Source organism: Pelodiscus sinensis, chromosome 23 (genome assembly GCF_049634645.1).
Source record: "Pelodiscus sinensis isolate JC-2024 chromosome 23, ASM4963464v1, whole genome shotgun sequence".
In the NCBI taxonomy this organism is placed as follows: Eukaryota; Metazoa; Chordata; order Testudines; family Trionychidae; genus Pelodiscus; species Pelodiscus sinensis.
This window is the reverse complement of record NC_134733.1, coordinates 7,147,895-7,168,985: the sequence shown is the minus strand read 5'-3', so window position 1 is coordinate 7,168,985 and position 21,091 is coordinate 7,147,895. Positions and strand designations below refer to the sequence as shown.

Below are 21,091 nucleotides of genomic sequence, written 5' to 3'. Positions count from 1 at the left end.
GTTAGGACTGGCCCTGCCTACCAAATCCAAGTTCTGTGTGGCCATTCAGATCTCCGAGGCCAGCCTGGATTTTAGCATCCCTCTCTGGCCAGATGGACCCTGCAGAACTCAGAAGTGACTCTAGATCCATGTGACGGGCTAGCGGGGATAGAAGTGCTCCTAATTTCTTGTGGCTGGAAAGGCACTTGCCCCATTAGCAGTGGGGCAATAGTGAAATCTTGTGATGATAATTAGGTGCTAGGGTTGCCAGGTGTGCAGTATTGGCCTGGACAGTCTGGTATTTGCAGCCTCTGTCCGGTTAAAAAAAAGAAAATACTGGACATGTAAAATGTCTGGTATTTTCTGTTTTTCTCAGACAGAAGGCTGCTTGGGACATTCCTCCCCTGCCGCATCTGGTGGTGGTGGTGGTTGGGGGGGGGGGGATTTAAAGGAGCAGTGACTCTTTTTTTTTTTTTTTTGCTCAACAACTTTGGTCCCCTTTTTTTCACTCAACCAATTTTTTTCCCGCCATGTTCAGTATTTTTTGTGAAAGTATCTTGCAACCCTACTAGGCACTTGTGTCTCAAAGTGCTGTACAAAGAAGGTCAGTATCACCACCTTACCGATGGGGGAAACTGAGGCACAGAGCGGAACAGCAAGCTGCCCACGGTCATGCCGGAAGTCAAGGACAGAGGGCTAGGAATAGAATCCTCACTCCCCTTGCCTCTGACCCATGCTGTAGTTGCTAGCCCACACTGCCTCCCATTTCTCTCAGGGTAGATCCCGGGGCCCTGTTCCCTAGAACACAGGAAATCACACACTTTACACAATTAAATCTTCCTCTGTCGTTGTCCAGGAGTCGGACCTAGCACAATGGGGCCTGGATCCTAACTGGAGGCCTCGGAGTACTACCAGATACACACACTCAGAGATGGCCCTTTACAATAGGGGCACAACTATGCAGGAGCCACAGGCATTTGATAGTGAAACGCAAATCTTCTAGCAGGGATTAAGCTCCTGCTCTTTCTCTTCATGCGCAGGATGAATTTAAATCAATTCCCTTCCACGGCGAATTGGTGCTGCGTCTGCTTGCAGGGTGAGTTGCCTGTGTGAAGCTGGCAGCTGCAGCACTGACAGGCCGGCATATAGAGAGGAAGAATTAGCAGGGTGTGTGTGAGAAAAGACCAGATATTGTGGCAAGTTATCGTGGCCTTGAGAAACCAGACTCAGGGAGGACACTCCCCTCCCCAACCTCCACCCCTTGATAACTAGATTCCTGTCTACAGGGAAGAAAAAGAAACTTGAGCTAATTCCGGGAGTCAGATGACCCCCAGGCCCAATGGCGAACCTGCCACGCTGGCCTTTCAAGAACCGTCTCTGGCCACTGCTCACCAGAGCGGCTTTCAAGAGCTGTAGTTGATCAGTGCTCAATATCCACCTGCAATTAGCATAGGATATCCTGTGCACAGAGTCCTACGCAGAGCCACTGATCCAGAAATCCTAATTTTCAACCAGATCTCTCACCCCTTGCAGGTGTTACACGAGGAGCTCCCCCCCAGCCATATTTACCATCACAATTCAGCCCAAGCTTTTGAAAGTGACAGGTGGTGGCGGGTGCCTGAAGTGGAGGGAACCAGCATTTCGAGTGGCTACACTCAGAGGCTGTGTCTAGACTGGCCAGTTTTTCTGGAAAATCAGCCGCTTTTCCGGAAAAACATGCCAGCTGTCTACACTGGCCGCTTGAATTTCCGCAAAAGCACTGACTTCCTACCGTAAGAAATCAGTGCTTTTTGCGGAAATACTATGCTGCTCCCGTTCGGGCAAAAGTCCCTTTTGCGCAAAAGTTTTGCACAAAAGGGCCAGTGTAGACAGCTCAGATTTGTTTTCCGCAAAAAAGCCCCGATCGCGAAAATGGCAATCGGGCTTTTTTGCAGAAAAGCGCGTCTAGATTGGCCATGGACGCTTTTCCGCAAAAAGTGCTTTTGTGGAAAAGCGTCCGTGCCAATCTAGACGCTCTGTTCCGAAAATGCTTTTAACAGAAAACTTTTCCGTTAAAAGCATTAGTGGAAAATCATGCCAGTCTAGATGTAGCCATAGTGTTCTGAAAAATCAGGCCCCTTTAAAAGTTGCCTCGGAGGGTATGTCTAGACTACATGGCTCCGTTGACTGAGTTTACTAGACATAGACATAATCGCTGCTTCATTTACAGCAAAATGGCCGCCGCGCTATGCCAATCAGCTGTTTGGCGGCATAGCGGGACAGTCTGGATGTGCCGCGGTCGACAAGGGAAGCCTTTGTTGACCGCCCCAGTAAACCTCATTTCACAAGGCATACCGGAGCGGTTGAAAAAGGCTTCCCTTGTTGACCGTGGCGCATCCAGACTGCCCCGCTGTGCCGCCAAACAGCTGATCAGCACAGCGCGGTGGCCATTTTGATTTAAATGAAGTGGCCGCTTCATTTTTCCTACGTCTAGTAAACTCATCTACATGGCTCCGTCGACGGAGCCATGTAGTCTAGACATACCCTAGCTGTGAGAAAATCTCTGGTCACTACTGAAAACATAAACCCTAAGCCAGGGGTGGGAATCTTTTTAGGGTCAAGGTCTGCTGACCCACAATAAAATCAGCCGGGGCCTGCACACAAGTGAGAAGCAAAACCAGACAAAGAAAATAAACCCAACCCCGCCTCACTGATGTGGCCCCTGACTGAGAAGGAGACCGACACTCCCCACATTTGCCTCTCACAGCAGAGCCTAAGGGGGCCCAGACTTTTGGGTGCTCCAGCCCTGCAGCGGGGCAGTAGAGAGGCTGGAGTGGGGCAGCACAGGCTCCCCAATGTTGGGGGGAGCCCTGAGCCTTGTGGCCGGATCCAGGCAAGCTGGGGGCCACATCCGGCCCCCAGGCCTGAGGTTCCCCATCCCTGCCCTAAACAAATAAATCGTTGGGTCCCACGCCTGCTCCTGGGGCTCCCCGGGGCTTTGGAACCGTGCTTTTCTACTGTAAATTATATACGTAGTTCTTGGAACCAGAGGAAACTGACTGCACAGAGACGGGGAAATGACTAGACACACCAGCGTCTTCCAATTTGTCAATCCCAGTCTACCCTTGCCCACTGGAAGTCTCAGCTTGGCCAGAATCCTGCAGCAGGCCAGTGGCTAAAGGAAGACCAGAATCCAGCTCTCCAGGCCAGTAACCCTAGCAACGAGGCCCTGTTGCCTCCCCATGGATAGGAGCCTGATTGATTTCTGCTGAGCGCCGGCCCAACGCACAGGCAGAGCCATCTTTCATCAAACACCAGCCTCATGCCCGCCGTCTCTTAAAAAGCATTTCCTTTTCCAGACCAGGCGTGTCCCATCCAATGCATAGCCCTGCCCATGGCAATGCAACAGTCCATGCAAAATGTAAACACACACAAATCCATCTGGCCCAGCCCTTGACATGTATGGAAATAAGTCAGGTGAAATTTGTGAACATAGGCACCTGATTGGCAGTCCCAGCACTGGCTGAGCCTGGGCAAGAAACCACCCCCGGGTGCTCGCTAGCAGCTACTTCGAAAGGCACCGTGGAGCCATGAGGAGCACCCTGGCGTCAGCTGTGTGCATTAGTGTCATGCTGGCTATGGTGGGCTCAGAGACGCAGTATTCTGATTTCCATCTGCCTGGGGATTACCTGCTCGGGGGGCTTTTCTCGCTGCATGCTGAAACTATGAGCAGCCCCCATCTCAGCCACTCGGTGGTGCCCACGTGTCAAGCGTAAGTTGGAAACAGGCGTTGCCGGGGCTGGGGGTTTATGAAATAATTTTGAGGCTCATGGGTTTGTTCCTGGGGAAGGGGGAGGAAGGAAGGAGTTTGGGGCTGAGGCATCTTTCTGGGTGTTGTAAACCTGGGTTCTGTTCCTCCCTTGGCCACAGACTTAGACTCCTAGGCTACGTCTAGACTGGAACGATTTTCCGCAAATGCTTTTAACGGAAAAGTTTTCCGTTAAAAACATTTGCAGAAAAGAGCGTCTAGATTGGCACGGACGCTTTTCTGCAAAAGCACTTTTTGCAGAAAAGCGTCCGTGCCAATCTGGATGCGCTTTTGCGCAAAAAAGCCCCGATAGCTATTTTCGCCATCGGGGCTTTTTTGCGCAAAACAAATCTGAGCTGTCTACACTGGCCCTTTGGCACAAAAGCTTTTGCGCAAAAGGACTTTTGCCCGAACAGGAGCAGTATAGCATTTCCACAAGAAGCACTGATTGTCAGTGTTCTTGCGGAAATTCAAGTGGCCAGTGTAGACAGCTGGCAAGTTTTTCCGCAAAAGCAGCTGCTTTTGCAGAAAAGCTTGCCAGTCTAGACACAGCCCTAGGGTGGGAAGAGACCTCAGGAGGTCATTGAGTCCAACTCCCTACTCAAAGCAGGACCAACCCCAACTAAATCATCCCAGCCAGGGCTTTGTCAAGCTGGGACTTAAAAACCTCTAGGGATGGAGATTCCACCCCCTCCCTAGGGAATCCACCCAGGGCTTCACCACCCTCCTAGGGAAAGAGTTTTTCCTAATATCCAACCCAGACCTCCCCCACTGCAACTTGAGACCATTGCTCCTCGTTCTGCCATCCGTCACCACTGTGAACAGCCTCTCCCCATCTCCTCTGGAACCTCCCTTTAGGAAGTTGAAGGCTGCTATCAAATCCCCCCTCACTCGTCTCTTCTGTGTGCGACCGGGGACAAACCATTTAACTTTCACGCCTCGGTTCTGGACAGCAGGCACCTAAACTAGCAGCCCCTTTGTCAGAAGTGGTGAGCTCCCACAGCTGGGATGGACTGAGTTCTCATAAAAGCCTATCAGCTGAGGAGGCCATCAAGTGCCCAAAATGAACCACCCACATTTGAAAGTGACCCAATCAGTATTAAAATATCTCCAGGGCACAGCAAATGCTTCAAATGACACAAAAAGTGATCCGCTGTTTGATAGTTTAAATGAATAACATAAGAACAGAACAGAACAACGGCCATCCTGGGTCGGACCAATGGTCCATCTAGCCCAGTATCCTGTCTCCTGACAGTGGCCAATGCCAGAAGCCCCAGAGGGAGGGATCACAACAGGGAATCCTCACGTGATCCCTCCCCTGTCACCCACTTCCAGAGAAACAGAGGCTAGGGACACCATTCCGACCCATCCTGGGAATGAAGCCCAGAGCGGCTAAGCACTCAAAGTCATACATTTGCAAAGTCAGCAGCTTGGCTCCCCCAGAAGTCCTGGCTCCCGTGATCTTAACCAGACGCTAATCTTGGCCCAGTTGGTGGAGGAAAACACTGTGGAAATCCTGTAGCAATCATAAGAAACTAGCAGAACGTGTCGTCTCTCCCCACTTTCGGATAGCAGGCTACTATACTAACGGAGGACGTTACTCCCGGAGTTCCACCGGTAGAGGCCTATGCTGAAGGGTTGTGGTTCAAACCCCCTCTCTCTCATATAGAACTTTTCATCAGTAGATCCCACAGCATTTAGGAAAGGATGTAACGATCCCTATCCCCGTGTGACAAATGGAAAACGAGGCCCAGAGAGGGGAATGGGATCCATGTCCCTTTTGGACAGAGCACTGGACTGAGACTAAACACCATGTTGCTTCCCGTAATCTGGGCCCATTATGCTCCTGGCTCCAACGGACTCCCTGGTCTTCCAGGAGTGCCATATTCAGGGAAGAATTTGGGCCCCAGTCCTGAAGCGAGAGAGAGTTCCTCATGCTCAGCACGTACAGAGTTGGGCCCAGGGACTTAAGACTACCCTAAGGGGGGAGAGGGTATTTTGGCCCTCTTTGAAGCTCTGCAGAACCCCAGAGCCAGACGTGGTCTCTCCTCGGATATGCTCTTGCACCCACCGCTCATTGTTTTACACCCCTCCTAGGTACAAACTGAAGATCTCAGGCTACAGCTACCTCCGGGCCATGAGGTTCGCAGTGGAACAGATCAACAATTCCAGTACCCTGCTGCCTGGTGTCTCCCTAGGCTACGAGATGGTCGACGTCTGTTACTTCACCAACTCCATTCACCCCATCTTGTATTTCCTCTCCAACCAGCACGCTGTGGTGCCGCTGCACAGTAACTACACTCACTATCTCCCACGGGTGCTGGCTGTCATCGGCCCAGACTCCTCACAGGCAGCTGTCACAGTGGCCCACATATTGAGCCTCTTTCTCGTGCCACAGGTACGTAGGTGCCCATACTAGGGCAGGACAAACCTTCCAGGGCTTGCCCCCTAACGACTGCCTGAACATTTTCCCTGGGCATTGATTGGAAGGGAGAGCAGCAGCCCCCAGTGGCTTCAGCATGCTCAAACCTCCCAGTGAGGCGTGCCCAAGACACAACTGGCTGGTCTCCTCGCTTGGGCATCTCCTTAACTTTCTGGAACTGGGACATCCTCCAGTTCTGTAGCATAGACCCAGGGTCGGCCCACAACATTTTGGTACCTGAGGCGGGGAGCTCAAATGATGCCCCCATGCTCCAAAACTTTGAAAAGTCTCAATTCTTCCCTTCTTCCTCCAGCACAGCACTTCACCATCTCTGTGAATCTAGAGCAGAGAGACTACGTATTCACCAGCAGCAGACACAATTTCTACACTCTGGGTCCTAGTGGAGCCCCCTCAGTCTGGCACCTGAGGCGGCCATCTCAGTTCGCTTCTTGGTGAGGCCAGCCCTGTGTAGACCAGCCCCTAATTTGCGCAGTGGAACAGCATTAAGGTGACAATTCAGAGAAAGCCAGTCCGTAAGGCGGGGGCGGAGAACCATTTTTGGGCCACTCACCCACAGAAAAATCAGTCGGGGGCTGCACACAAGTGAGAAGCAAAAAACAAAACAAAAAAAAACCCTCACTGACCTGCCCCCCCCCCTCAGCTGAGAAGGAGAAAGACACTCCTCACATTCTCTTCGCACACCAGAGCATAGAGGGGCCTAGGCTAGTAGATTTTGTGAGCTCCAACCCTGTGGTAGGGCGGCAGGGGGGCTGGAGTGCAAGCACAGGCTCCCTAATGCTGGGGGGAGTCCTGAGTCTCAGGGGCCAGATTCAGGCAAGCCAGGGGCCACATCAGGCCCCCGGGACTGAGGTTCCCCCACCCTTGCCCTAAGTCAATACACCCTCTACAACTCAGACATGACTTGCACCCTGTACAACATCTTTGGCTTTGTTTAACAGATTCCCTTCCCTGTTCTTCCCTGCCCCCAGATCTCTTACACAGCCACCACGGACACTCTGAACAGCCATGAAACCTTCCCCGCAGTCTTCCGCGCCACCTCCGGCATGGAGCAGCAGATCGTGGCCATGCTGCTCCTGCTGAGGAAGTTCAAGTGGAACTGGATTAACGTTCTGTACAGCGACGATGATTACGGGCGGCAGAACCTGAAGCTCCTGAGGGCCCGGGCCAGGGGGATCTGCGTGGCCTTGCAGGACATCATCCCCGTGCCCCGCAGCAGCCAGCTGCTCCCGCAAGAGTTGGAAGTGAAGATCCAGGCCATTGTCCGCAACGTCATCGCCAGCACGGCCAACGTGGTCATCGTCCTGTCCTTGGAGATGACGCTGCCGTTCTTCTTCCAAGAAGCCATCCGCCAGAATGCCTCGGACTTGGTGTGGATCGCCAGTGAAGCCTGGGCCATTGAGCCTACCCTGCACAACATCACTGACATCAGGAGGGTGGGCACCATCCTGGGGGTGGCTGCAAAAGAATTCTCCATCCCTGGCTTCGGTGACTTCAGGGTCGGCCAGGCAAAAGGAACCAATTGGCAGCCGGGGGACCAAAACACGTGCAACCAGGAGTGTGACCAGTGCATCAGAGCTGCCCGAGCTGTAGACCAGAGTCTGAGAGCCCAAGGCGAGCGAATAGACTTCAATGTCTACTCTTCTGTCTACATTGTGGCTCATGCTTTACACAGACTGCTGGGCTGCAACGCCACCGGATGTCACAAGCGGCCAGTTTACCCCTGGCAGGTTGGCCACATGCTTGCACTGAGAAATCCAAGCCATGTTTTAGGGGTGTGGGGGCAGGGGGGCTTGGGGCATAGGAAACGTGCTGTAGAGTCTTTCACCTTCAGCCCATGCGGCTAGGAACAGGAAGGTGTTTGTTAGTTTCTCATGGCTGCTTGGTGATTTGCATCAGAGAAGTCAGTTGACCCAACCCAGTTCCTAGCAGAATAGTCCTAGTCTAGAGTGCAGAGAAGCTTGCCCCAGAGCTGTGTGGCTGTCCAAGAAACACAGTGTCTTTGAGCATTTCTACCAGCTGCCTGCCAAACAAACTATAAATGGGTTTCCATAAGAACAGAATAAGTTCAAGGAAAATATGTCCATGTATGGCTACTAGCCAGAATGGGCAGGGATGTGGAGATGGATCATCTGATAATTGCCTCCTCTGTTCATGCCTTCTGAAGCATCTGGCATTGGCAATGGTTGGAAGATACTGGGCTAGACCCATTATGGCCATTCTGATGTTCCTGTATAGAACTTAGATATAGCTGCCCCCTGCTGTAACCTGAGAGACTCCATTCCCTTTCCAGAGCTGAGATAGACAGACAGACAGACACTGTGAGACTGTCAGGATTCCTGGGCTCTGTTTCTCTCTTCATAGAGTTAGTAAGAAAGTAAGAATTTACATTAAAATTGTAAGGCTAACCAGTGTCTCTTAAGTGACTTGCCACAAGATGTCAGTTATTTAATTTTCTTTATTTTATATAGGAATTAGATACAGTGCTCCTGCCAGCTAATTGCTAAGTTATCGGCCCCCACTTCCCCCGCAAAACAAATCTAGAGTTTTTTCAGTGCCATAATAGCCTCTGGAAAGAGGTGGTGTGTATGTGTGTGTGTGTGTGTGAGGATGGATGGAGTTGGTCCCCCTCCATTTGCTGCTTGGCTTGTATTGAGCATACTCAGTAACATTGCTAAAGCTGCTGTCCTCAGTCTGCTCCCCCCCCATGCTCTCCCTTTTCTTCCCTTCCCATCATGACATGCACAGATCAGCCTTCCCTTATCAAAATTGGAAATGGTGCCCCTGCGTTGCCCTTACTCTATCTGACCCATTGTGATCAACAGGGTGCAAGACACAGAGGTGTGAACATAAAATCTTGGGGTTCTTAGGTCTCTTGCAAAGCCAGCAGAGTTCCTGGGGAGTGAGCTGGCCTCTCTTCCAACTCATGCATCGGCCTGATTGATCGAGTTGTAGGATTTTGGGGAGGATACGTAAGCCAGAGGAGCCCAGTTTGACTTTTAGATCCAAGGGCGAGTTTGCCATGCTGGCTCTGTCAACTGAGACTATTGACCCGGGATGACTGAGTAGAAACGCTCACGACTGCTCTTTAGGCAAAACTGCACTTTCAGGAAGTGCCACCAATCTAATAACTTCATCGCCTAGCAGTGCATATGCGTTGCTCATCTCCCCTTTCTCCATTTGCAGCTAGCCCCAGAGGTGAGTCGCGTGAACTTCTCTCTGCTGGAGAAGAGGATCAACTTTGGAGAGAAAGGCGACACTCCAAACGGCTTCGAGATCATCCAGTGGCAATGGGACCAACCCAACTCCCCTTTTAAGAAAATTGCCTCTTACAGCACAAAGAACCGGCAGATGCAGTTCGTTACGTCGAACATCTCCTGGCACACCCCAAACAACACGGCAAGTTCCCTCCACCCATTATCACCCACCTCATGAAACTATGGCAAATCGTGGAACTACAAGAGCAAAATCCAGGGGAGGCGGGCTTAGAGCTAGGCCCCTCTTTGTGCCTCAGTTTCCCCATCTGTAAAACAGAGAATGATACGTACATCTTTTATCATGTGCCTTGAATGCAGCTAATGCGAAGTGCTAGATTGGAGTGAGGGATTATTGTGCCAGACTTACCCACATACACGGGACTGGTGCATGTAAATCCTCTCTCTTGGGCAACAAAATGAACAGTGACAAGAAAAGGGGTCAGCATGGGCTGCCGGTGCAAGACTCGTGCATACAGTAACAAAGCTTGAAAATTCAAAATTGCTTTAAAATTCGAAATTGCCTACAGCCAGAAGAATGTTCCTCCAGCTCTTTGTCTGGCTCGACAGGGACACCCAGTGGTTGGTTCGGGTACTCCCGGATAAGTGCTATGCCCATCCCTCTTCTCTGCTTAAAGGTCAAGCAGTGGCTGGATTGTTCTCAGGAATGCTTTGCTTATGGCCACCCCAAGAAATCAATGCTCGTCTTTTTGCCATTGGAACATGGGATTCAGCCATCAGATATACATACCAGTTATAACCTTCCCAGCAAGTTTACCAAGAGGGGCACAGTCTAACCTGTCCCCAGCTTAAAGGAAAAACTCAAAAAACAACTAATATTCTAGCAGCACCTTAGAGACTAATGAAACATGTAGATGGCATCATGAGCTTTCATGGGAACAGCCCACTTCTTCAGATGAATGGCGTTATGAAAGGTCTAGTTTCTAAATAAATAGGGGATTGGGTGTTATAGGAATCAAAATTTCAGGCCAATTTCACACGCCAACTCCACAGGGAAGCCTTAGAATTTAGCTTCATTTACAAGTTTATTCATACCTCTGTGATAGGAATCAAACACAAGTTCTAAGGCTTCCCTGTGGAGTTGGCTTGTGAAATTGGCCTGAAATTTTGATTCCTATAACACCCCATCCCCTATTTATTTAGAAACTAGACCTTTAATAATTCCATTCATCTCAAGAAGTGGGCTGTGCCCATGAAAGCTCATGATGCCATCTACATGTTTCATTAGTCTCTAAGGGTACGTCTAGACTACATGCCTCTGTCGCCAGAGGCATATAGATTAGGCTACCAGACATAGTAAAATGAAGCGGTGATTTAAATAATCGCCGCTTCATTTAAATTTACATGGCTGCCGCGCTGAGCCGACACACAGCTGATCAGCTGTGTGTCGGCTCAGCGCGATAGTCTGGACACGCGGGTGTCGAGATCAAAGGTATTTGTCGACCACCCAGGTAAGCCTCCTGGGATGAAGTTTACCTAGGATGTCGCCACCCGCGCGTCCAGACTATCGCGCTGAGCCAACAAACAGCTGATCAGCTGTTTGTCAGCTCAGCGCGGCAGCCATGTAAATTTAAATGAAGCTGCGATTATTTAAATCGCCGCTTCATTTTACTATGTCTGGTAGCCTAATCTACATGCCTCTGGCGACAGAGGCATGTAGTCTAGACGTACCCAAAGGTGCTGCTAGAATATTAGTTGTTTTTTAAGTTTTTCCAGTTACAGACTAACTCCACCACCACTCTGACCCTATTTAAAGGTAAAGCTTATTATGTGGTTGGCATTATCCTAGCTCTGTATCCCCTTGTCTGTCTCTGGTATGGCTGAATTGGATCGTAACTGTTATGGAGCATTTACAATCCTTCTGGCTCACCTGGAGGTTGCTATAAGGTCATCATTGTTTTCCTCTAATTCCCTTTTACCTAGGTCCCGATTTCAGTCTGTTCCCAGGCATGTGCTTTTGGGCAGCGGAGGAAGCCCAGAGGTGGGAGCAGCTGCTGTTTTGAGTGTATCGATTGCAAAGCAGGGACTTTCCTCAACGAGAGCGGTAAGGCACCTGCAGCATACACGCCTGCACACCCTTTGTTTTCACATCATCCTCTGGTGCTTGTTCCCAGCAGAAGGTGGTGTCAAACTAATGGGCTTTAGTACAGGCAAGTGCGTGAGACTCTCTTGCCTGGGTAATGCAGGAGGTAAGACTAGATGACCTTGGAATGTAGACAAGGAATACCTGTTACCCCAAAGAGGCGGTTTCAGTTCCTGCCCCAGCCACATTTCCTGTGTGTCCTTGTGCAAATGACTTAGTTCTCGCTAGCCCTCAGTGCCACGTCCATAAAATGGGGGCAAATAAATCCTTCCTTTGTCTTCTTCATTGGGCTTGTAAACACTTGGACAGGCACTGCCTCTCACACCAGCTGGCACAACGGGCCCCAGTCTTTGCTGAGATCGGGAAGATCCTCAAGGCCATGCTTTCTCCTTCTCATTCAAATTCTCGGTGTATGGCAAGGTGGGCTGGTGGCCACCAGAAAAGGGGATGATGCTGACCTGACTCTTCCATTATCACTTTTCACAGTGATTCGCCATTTGACTGTTACCGGGCCGAACTATGGCTCAGCTTCCCTGGTTGTAAAATGGATTTCAGACCGCCTTGCCTTATCAGGGAGTCGTGAAGCTTAACCTAGTGTTTGCAGTGGTCTGTGAGATCCTCAAATAGAAGGCCTTAGTTTGTCAAGCTTATTGGGTTCATTCAGGTTAGAAGATGCTATGCAAATTTCAGATATAAACCACACCTATATACTCTGGGGATACCTGGCCCAGAAGTGCAGTCAGTTCTAAGGTGGAAAACAGTAGGGTAACAATGCACAACAACTCCAGCAGGAAGGGAAAAGGCACAATGACTTGATACAGGGGGAATTTTGGGGTGCAGAATACAATTAGGTGCAAGAAGACCTAAGAACATGTGTGCAGTGTAGACGCTCTGCAAGTTTTTGCGTAAGAACAGTTGTTTTTGCGCAAAAAGCCTGCAGTGTAGATATAGCCTCTCTCATGAATGAAATTTATCCAAGACACGAGAGGTCTGTCAGCAGAGGGATGCAGATTAGGCAGGTCGACGTTGCAAATGAGGCAGGGATTTAAATATCACATGCCTAATTTGCATAAAAATGGCCACCGCGTTTTGCAGACTCAGCACTTTGTTGGCAAAAAGCAGCAGTCTAGAGGGGGATCTGTTGAGAAATAAAGCCTTTTTCGACAGATGCTGTAAACCTCCTTGCAGGAAGGATAAGGGATCTGTCGAAAAAGGCTTTCTTTCTCAACAGATCCCCCTCTAGACTGCCGCTTTTTGCTGACAAAGCGCTGAGTTGGCAAAACGCGGCGGTCATTTTTATGCAAATTAGGCGTGGGATATTTAAATCCCCGCTTCATTTGCAATCTCAGTCTGCCTAATCTGCATCCCTCTGCCGACAGAGGGATGCAGTCTAGGCATACCCCAGGGTTAAAACCCTATGTTTGCAAAAAAAAAAACCAAACCAAACCCACAGGCTCACTAGGGATGGTAAGTAGCTTTTCCTCTCATGTTAAAGACTTCCCCGCCTACTGCCCAGTGTACCAAACTTAGGGCACTGGCTCACATATTAATCAGGAAGAAGAGTTTTAGTTTCTGTACAATGACTACTGCTTTGGGTTTCTCATGGACGACTCCCAATCCAGAACTGACCAGGTCTGACTCTGCTTAGCCGGTGAGAGCTGACAAACAGCAGCCTGAGCTAGTAGAGTAGAAAACCTTTAGCATCACGCCCATCTGTTCTGCTCTTGCTAAACATCGTGACTATTTGCAGAACAGACCGTCCTTGCCTAAGGCCTTTCAGAAACACCACATTTTGTTTTGCAGATCCATATAACTGCCAGCCTTGTCCAACTGATCAGTGGTCCAAGACCAACAGTGAAGAGTGCAACCCGAGGCTGGTGAAATATCTGGAATGGAAGGAAGGCACCACCGTGATGCTGATGCTATTTTCAGTGCTTGGCTTCATAGCTACTCTCGTAATCCTGGTGACCTTTGCCGTTCATTCGCACACCCCTGTGGTGAAGTCGGCAGGAGGCAACATGTGCTTCCTCATGGTGGGGTCTCTGATCGTCGGTTTTGTCAGCATCCCCATGTTCTTTGGAATCCCGACGGAGTTCAAGTGCGTGTGCCGGCAAACTGTGTTCAGCTTCTGCTTCACCGTGTGCATCTCCTGCATCACGGTCAGGTCCTTCCAGATCATCAGCATTTTCAAGATGGCTGCCCGGCTGCCCAAAGTCTACAACTACTGGATAAAGTACAATGGGCAGTACACTTTTATAGCTGCAATCTTAGCTCTGAAAGTCTCCATCATGGTGGCCAACATGATCATCCACCCTCCTGCTCCGGTTCAGTTATACCTGGAGGAAGACCCCTGGATAGTAGTGCTGGAGTGCAACAAGAGCTACAAGTTGGCCTTGCTAATTAACAGCATGCTAGATATGTTTCTCTCTATTCTGTGCTTCTATTTTGCCTATATGGGGAAGGAGCTTCCCAAGAACTACAATGAAGCCAAGTACATCACACTGTGCATGGCCTGCTATTCCATCACCTGGCTTTCCCTTCTCCTGGTCATGTCCCTGTACAGAGGGGTGCTGGTGACCATCTTTGATGCGGTGGGTATGCTAATCAATTTGTTTGGGATCTCCATGGGTTACTTTGGTCCCAAGTGTTATGTGATATTTTTCCATCCAGAACGCAACACGGCTGCTTACTTTCAAACTGCCATCCAGAGCTACACCATGAGGCAGAATTAACCCAGTACCATGTCTTGGTATAGAGATAGTCCCTATAGTGAAAGAAGCCCTAACTCCAATGCTTCTGTATTAGAGGCCAGTCTTTAGCTCCGCGAGAAGCGGATCAATGCTTTGTAGATTGTACAACTGTATGAATCTTGTAAATTTCCCTCTTTTCCCCTCAAGAAAGGCAACACATAGGGTTGGCTGGAAAACGAGAGTTCTGTTTCATGAAAAAAATCAAGGCTTTGATACTTGTTTTTATTCTGCATGGGTACGTCTACACTGCACAGCTATTTCGGGATACCAGAGGTATCCCGAAATAGCTACCCCGTATTTACATAAGCCGCCCATTATTTCAAAATATTTTTCAAAGTAATGAGCGCGCTATTTCACCATCCCCATAATCCTTGTTGCACAAGAGATAAGGGATGGCTCGAAATAGCATGTTATTTCGAAATTTGGCACTGTGTAGACGCACCAAATTTCAAAAGAAGCTATTTATTTTGAAATAGATGGAAAGTAAGATACGCAATTTGCATAACGCAAATTGCATCTCTTATTTTGAATTTAGGGTGCTGTGTAGATGCACCCCATCAGAACAAGAACTGAACCTTTTAGTGCCAGACAGCGCAGTGGTGAGGACACTCCCCTGGGAGTCCTTACTCTGAATCAAAGCCTCATTCCCATATCCCAGCAGAGTGTCCTCACCACTAGGCTATGATGCTCCTGCGAGATCTGTTCCATTCTGCATAAATAATTAAATATTCATTGGGCCAGACACAAAGAGATTGGCTCTGTAGCCTTGTCTTTAGAGCATCTCCTGGAAGGTAGTAACTAAATTCCATCCTGGACCGGAGACACGTTCCCAATGAAACTTTCATCCAAAGCAAGACATTTCCACAGAGGGTTTTGCTTTGGATGAAGGGGGCTTTCCCAACCAAGAGGATGTCATTAAGTGAACCCCAAGACATTATGGCCCAAATTTCCCAGAAGTGGTGCTCCAATGAGAGGCCCATGAGGTCTTGTGTTCAAAGCACCTTGAGTTACCATGGGCTCTATGGCCTTCTGGGTGCTCAGCATCTCTAAAATAAACCAGGCCCCCACAAGGTGCTGAACAGAGACTGACACTCAGTAGCTGTGAGTGAAAATGTGGCTGTAAACAACCCGAGCTGGACAGCCTTGCTAGTTTCTTCTTCTAGTCTAGCTGATGAGGCCCAAGTGCGTTGTTATGTGACCCTCTGCGATTAGACAGGAAACCATTAGCTTGGCGCTGGCATCAAATGTTTTCACAAGCAGCCTGGCAAGATGCAGGACCAGCAACTAATTCAAACCAACACACATGGATGGAGCTTATTGAACACCGCAGGTGCTCAAACCTGCTGCTGTTACAAAAGCTTCAGAGGGGGAGCCGAGTTAGTCAGTTCCTAAGGAGCTGCAAGATTATTGCTTGTTGTTTTTTTAATTTTTCCAGTTGCAAACAAAACATGTAGATGCTTTTTCGTGTGTTCTACCATAATAAAGGTTTTAAAAACTGACTTGATTTGCTCTGATCACACTGAGACTGGGCTGAGGGGTAATGGTCCCAGAATTATGATGGCATTTAAAGCTCCCAGATGAGACTGGAGTATCACTGTGCCAGGTGCTGTACAGTTAAGATAAGAGATAGTCCACACACAATAATCTAAAAAGACAAGACAAGCAAGAGGAGAAACTGAGGCACAGTGACTTGCCTATGCAAACTTATTAAGCCAGTGGCCCAGATCTCTTAATTCACAGCTTCATGTCTTACCCGCTAAACCACATGGCCTCTCCTCCTACAGTCCTGCAGTGTTGGGCTCCAAGAGAGACAATCTCCCTCCCGCAAACCAGCCTGGGTCTGGTGCTCCCCAGACTGGCAGGATATGGAGCTGCTGGGGAAAGAATGGGAATCGGGCTAGAAAGAGCAGACCAAAGCAGTTCGGATCAGCATCCCAAAGCTAATCTGAACGGCATCTCTGAACCCTCTGAGTTCGGGCCCTCAGCTCATTTAAATCTCATTAAGGGATCTGACTTGTGCCCCCCCCCCCGCACCCAGCCACGCTCGGAAGCCAGGCAACTCTGAGTACTCAGCGGCTGCTTTTGACTCATGCCTTTTATGACTTAAGGCCACAGTGTCGAGTGGATTTTTAGCCTTACCTCTGAATTTCATGGCTTTTGTGACTTTAAATCAGGCCCTTAATGCTATTTAAACAGTTCACTTTTTGAAGCTGATAAATGCTATTTGGGGAAGGTGGGGAGAAGGGAAGGAGGATTGCTGCGAGGGGGGTGGTGGTCAGGAATTTCCAATGTTCTGATCAGACGTTGCAACGTTCTCTTACATTTTGCCCGAGATGGGGGAACAGAAATTTTATACCCCAGGGTGCAAGGGAAGGATGGCAGGGGCTAGTAGTGGTACATTACAGAATCTCAATCACAGCACATGCAAACTAAAGTGGCCACAGGTTAAGGGCAGCTCCTTCGCTTATGTTCAGTGCCACACCTCGCCCCTGCATAGCTAAGATCCACGGTTGGCCAGTGATTTTGGGACGGAGACTTCAGCCTGGCTCGCCCACTCTCTAGGGCTCCTTCTACACTACAAGTTTTCTCTGCAAAAAAAATGCTGATGAGGGATTCATTTCCATGAGTTGTGATCTCATTTACATACTTTCTGCCAATCCGTTTTTGTGCTAGGGGGTTTTGCGCAAAAACAAGCATGTTTTCTTTTTGCACAAACCCCCCTTTTTCCACAAGGCTGGTATGCCTCCTTTTTGGGGATGTGGAAAAAGGGGATTTGGGGCAAAAAGAAAATGTCCACACTGCTTGTTTTTGGGCAAAAACCCCTAGCGCAAAAACGGAGTGGCATAAAATATGCAAATGAGATTATGACTCATGCAAATGAGTTCCTCATTAGCATATTTTTTGCCAAGAAAACTCGTCGTGTAGACGTAGCGTAGGAAACTGGGAAGTGGCAGATTTTTCCATGCAATAACGTATAGATTCATCTGCTTTTGGTTAGCAGCTCTCACTGAGGCTAATTGGCAGATCAAACCATCTGATGTACCATGTTAGATAAGTAGTTATAAGAGCCCAGATTGAGTATGACACTTCTTGGATGGATCCCAAAGTCATTCCTCCCCCCCATCTCCACCAACCACAGATTGCTCATGGTGCTAATGCAACCCAGATTTGAAAGCACAGAAGCTGCAGGGGCATTAACATAACAAGTGTCAAAACGCTTTGAACTGTTCCTGGCAAAGGGCCACGCTAAATTCTTCACACTGAATGGGCCTTCGTGGTGGGTTCCGAGACAAGCAAGTGAAATGTAAGATTTAAAGGAAAGCAAATGGGGAAGCCGGGGGTCACGCACACCCAGTAAGATGGGGGCAATGAATGGGAGACCCAGAAAATTCCACTTTCGAAGACGTGAACGTTGAGAGCTTTAATTTTTCCACCCAACGGAGAGGATGGCGTTTTGTGGCTTTCAGAACAGCATTAGCTACACCAGGGATGGACAGAATACGGCCCACAGGCCCGAGCTGGCCTGCCAAACATTTGGAACTGGTTCGCCATGACCCTCCAGGCTGCTAATGTTCTACAGCCCAGCGGGGCGCTCAGGCTGCCTGCCTGCTCTGGCCCCACATGCCGCTCAAAGCGGCTGGGAGCTGGGGCAAGCGTGTTTCTGTGAGCGCCTTGCTGGGAGGGAGGGGCAGCAGGTCACCACGTGCTGTCTCCATCCCCGGCACCATCCTCACAGCTCCCATTGGCTGGAAACCAGCTGTGGGGGCAGTGCTTGCAGGTACAGGCAGTGCACGGAGCCTGGCTGCCCCCCTCTCTCCAAGGAGCGCACAGAGACTCACATGCCCCAGCACCTGGCACTGGCTCCTGCAAACCAGCCCTCTGGCCGAGGTCACAACCCCCTTTTTGCATCCAAACCCCCTCCCAGATCCTGCACCCCTGCCCATGGGCGTCCAGTGGCTTCGGCAAGGGAAAGCTCTGCCTTCCCAAGCCGCCAACCTGGCCATGCCCACACTCTGCCCCCAGAGCGCCTACGATAGCACTCTGGTGGCGGAGCGTTGCTGCCCCCAGGGCCTGCCTCCTGGTGCTCCTGGCTGGGGAGGCTGGAACCATCTCCTCTCTCTCCCCTAGTGCTCTGGAAGCCACGCTGCACTCATGCTCCCCTTCCCTCTCTTCCCCTCCCCAGTGCTCTAGGGAGGCTGGGGAGCTCTTGGCACGCTGCCCCACCTGTTCCCCTCCCCAGGGGGCAGGGCCTCTGCAGAGGGGGAGGGGCTGGGGGAGCCCTGGGGGGCCCCATGCCTCTGCCCCAGGTCTAGGGTTGCCAATTTTGTGGCAATGGCATCCAGTGCAGGAGCGTTGGCAACCCTACCGAGGCCACACACCCCTCCTGCACTCCACTTCCCTGCCTGGAGCGCTTTCCTGCACTCAGATTCCGCTCTAGACCTCACACCCCCTAAGTGAATACAGGCCGTCCTTGCTATTAGTCCAAGATACGTTCCAAAAAACTTGGAATTACAGCAAAACAATTTAAAGTGGGGAATTTTTTCCTACGGCTGACTTCCATTTGCACAACATGGGTTGTTGTTTTTTTGTGCGACTTAAGAGCAGGGAATGGGAGGACGTTGAACGCATCAGTTCCTACAAGCGCCAACGATGTTAGTGCGGAACAGAGGTATACCGGGGCGACGTATCGCGGGGACACCCTGTTCAGTAGAAAAGTATGGCCCGTGACCACTTACCAAATTCTTGCCCACCCCTGGTCTACACTGAGCAGGCAAGAGGAACGAGTCAGGCGCCAACAATCATGAGTTTGGCTTACAAATCAGGAGACCATCAAACATCCCAGATCTTGGGGGTCACTGAATGGCTTTCTGGTATCTGCACCAATAGGGGTCATATTGTCAAGCGTTCCTCCACAGCTCCAAGGGCCAGCCTGTGTGTGGAGTCTCCATCACTAGCCATGTGCCGTTTAAGACTGGAAAGTTTTCTAGAAGATAGGAATTACTATAGGCAAGTTCTATGACTTCTGCTCTGCCGGAAGCCAGATTAGATGGTTGTCACGGTCTCTTCTGACCTGTGACTCTAAGGGTATGTCTAGACTGCATCCCTCTGTTGGCAGAGGGATGCAGATCAGGCAGGTCGACATTGTGCCTAATTTGCATAAAAATGGCCGATGTTATTGCCGACTCAGCACGTTGTCGGCAAAAAGCAGCAGTCAAGAGGGGGATCTGTCGAGAAATAAAGCCTTTTTCAACAGATCCTGTAAACCTCCTTGCAGCAGGCATAAGGGATCTGTCGAAAAAGGCTTTTTTTCTCGACAGATCCCCCTCTAGACTGCCGCTTTTTGCCGACAAAGTGTTGTCAGCAAAACATGGTGGCCATTTTTATGCAAATTAGGCACGGGATATTTAAATCCCCGCTTCATTTGCAATGTCAACCTGACTAATTTGCATCCCTCTGCCGACAGAGGGATGTAGTCTAGGCATACTCTAAATGAACTTTCTGTAGTGGAGATTCTCACATAACCACATGAGTCCAGGAGCTTGATTATCAAGCAAAAGGCCAAACCCTACAAGACTCACTGTACAAGAACGAGAACTGGCAACACCGAAATGTACAGATACCTCTAGAAGGGCAGCTTCTCAGCTCAGTGCAGTTATTATACAGACAGATATACAAATGCTGACTGGCTACAGAGTCAATACCAGCAAAATCTTGTCCCCGGGGCAGGATAGCCCTTAAGATTGTGGCACTCTACGTGCCTGAGACCCAGCAAACAACCCCCACATTATCTCATTGCCTTGGGAGAGCGAAAACTCCAGGTAAATCAGATAAGTGCACTTCAGAATCAGCCACAGATACTCAGTTCAGAAATCAGGGTGGAGCTAACTGGACTTTCTCTGTACTATATGGAGGAGGATCGTCAACTGGAGTCTCTCTTGCATGCACACACTATGAGTTGATTCCCATGTCCCCCACCCCGATTGTGCAATGCAGAGGTGGGTGTGGGAGGTTCAGTGAGTTTGGGACTATGCATTACCCTCGTGTGTGGAAGCAGGAGAGGGGAGTTTTAGCCAGTTGGGGTGTCCCTTCATTGCACAGCCTCAGGAAACAGTTTATGCAGAGGTAGCATTTGTATTTTATATATTTACTAGATGTACCCAGCATTGATCAGGTCCTTGAGGAGGGGACTCAGGGCAGGGGGATAGGAGTGTGTGTGGGGGTACAGGAGTCAGGGTTAAGGGGTGAAAAGGGGCTCTGGGCAGGGGACTGTGTGTGTCAGTGTGAAGGGATGTAGGGGGGTAGGTTGGGAGGGCGGGGGGGGAAGGCCCCCCCAGATGTCTACCAGGGATGCTGGCTCTTCCCTTTCCTGTCCCTGTCAGGGAGCAAGAGCAAAGTGCACAACTCATCTGCCCTCTGTGCTCCCCAGACAGAGTGAGGAATGCAGAAAACTGTGCACCTCCCCTCACTCCCTGACAAAAGGGAACAGCCAGCAATGTCCCCGTACAAATTGGAAGGGGAGCTTCAGCCCCCCCCTCCCTCCCTGCCATCCCTACACGGTGTTTGAGGGGTGGGAGGCTCAAGGCTGGGGCGGTCTCCATGAGGGGAGGCACGATCCCAGCCAGTACCTTTCACCTGCCTGGTGAGTCTGTCACTTTTCTGTAGGGTTTTCTGAGAAACAATCTCATTCCAGGCACATTCTGTTTTCCTGGCACAACCAAGCCCTTGCCTTGCTATATGTTGTGATAAGAGGAAGCAGTATACTGAATTTGGTGGTCT

General features: G+C 50.0%; 1 protein-coding gene across 1 annotated transcript; it reads left to right on the top strand.

Annotated features, from left to right (window-relative positions):
• Positions 1–3,548: 3,548 nt before the first annotated feature.
• TAS1R2 (taste 1 receptor member 2) lies at positions 3,549–14,296 on the top strand. Its single transcript, XM_006115098.2, has 7 exons — positions 3,549–3,730; positions 5,864–6,164; positions 7,178–7,936; positions 9,393–9,605; positions 11,405–11,525; positions 13,213–13,215; positions 13,368–14,296. Exons 1-7 carry the CDS (start codon positions 3,549–3,551, stop codon positions 14,294–14,296), a joined length of 2,508 nt encoding a protein of 835 aa, XP_006115160.2.
• The last annotated feature ends 6,795 nt before the right edge of the window (positions 14,297–21,091 follow it).

What these genes read in the sequence shown, in the direction of transcription:
- TAS1R2 (XM_006115098.2), top strand. Translation starts at nt 3,549, where the DNA reads ATGAGGAGCACCCTGGCGTCAGCTGTGTGCATTAGTGTCATGCTGGCT. An exon ending in GTGGTGCCCACGTGTCAAGC is followed by an intron (nt 3,731 to 5,863) that starts GTAAGTTGGAAA and finishes CACCCCTCCTAG; the next exon opens with GTACAAACTGAAGATCTCAG. An exon ending in GGCCAGTTTACCCCTGGCAG is followed by an intron (nt 7,937 to 9,392) that starts GTTGGCCACATG and finishes CTCCATTTGCAG; the next exon opens with CTAGCCCCAGAGGTGAGTCG.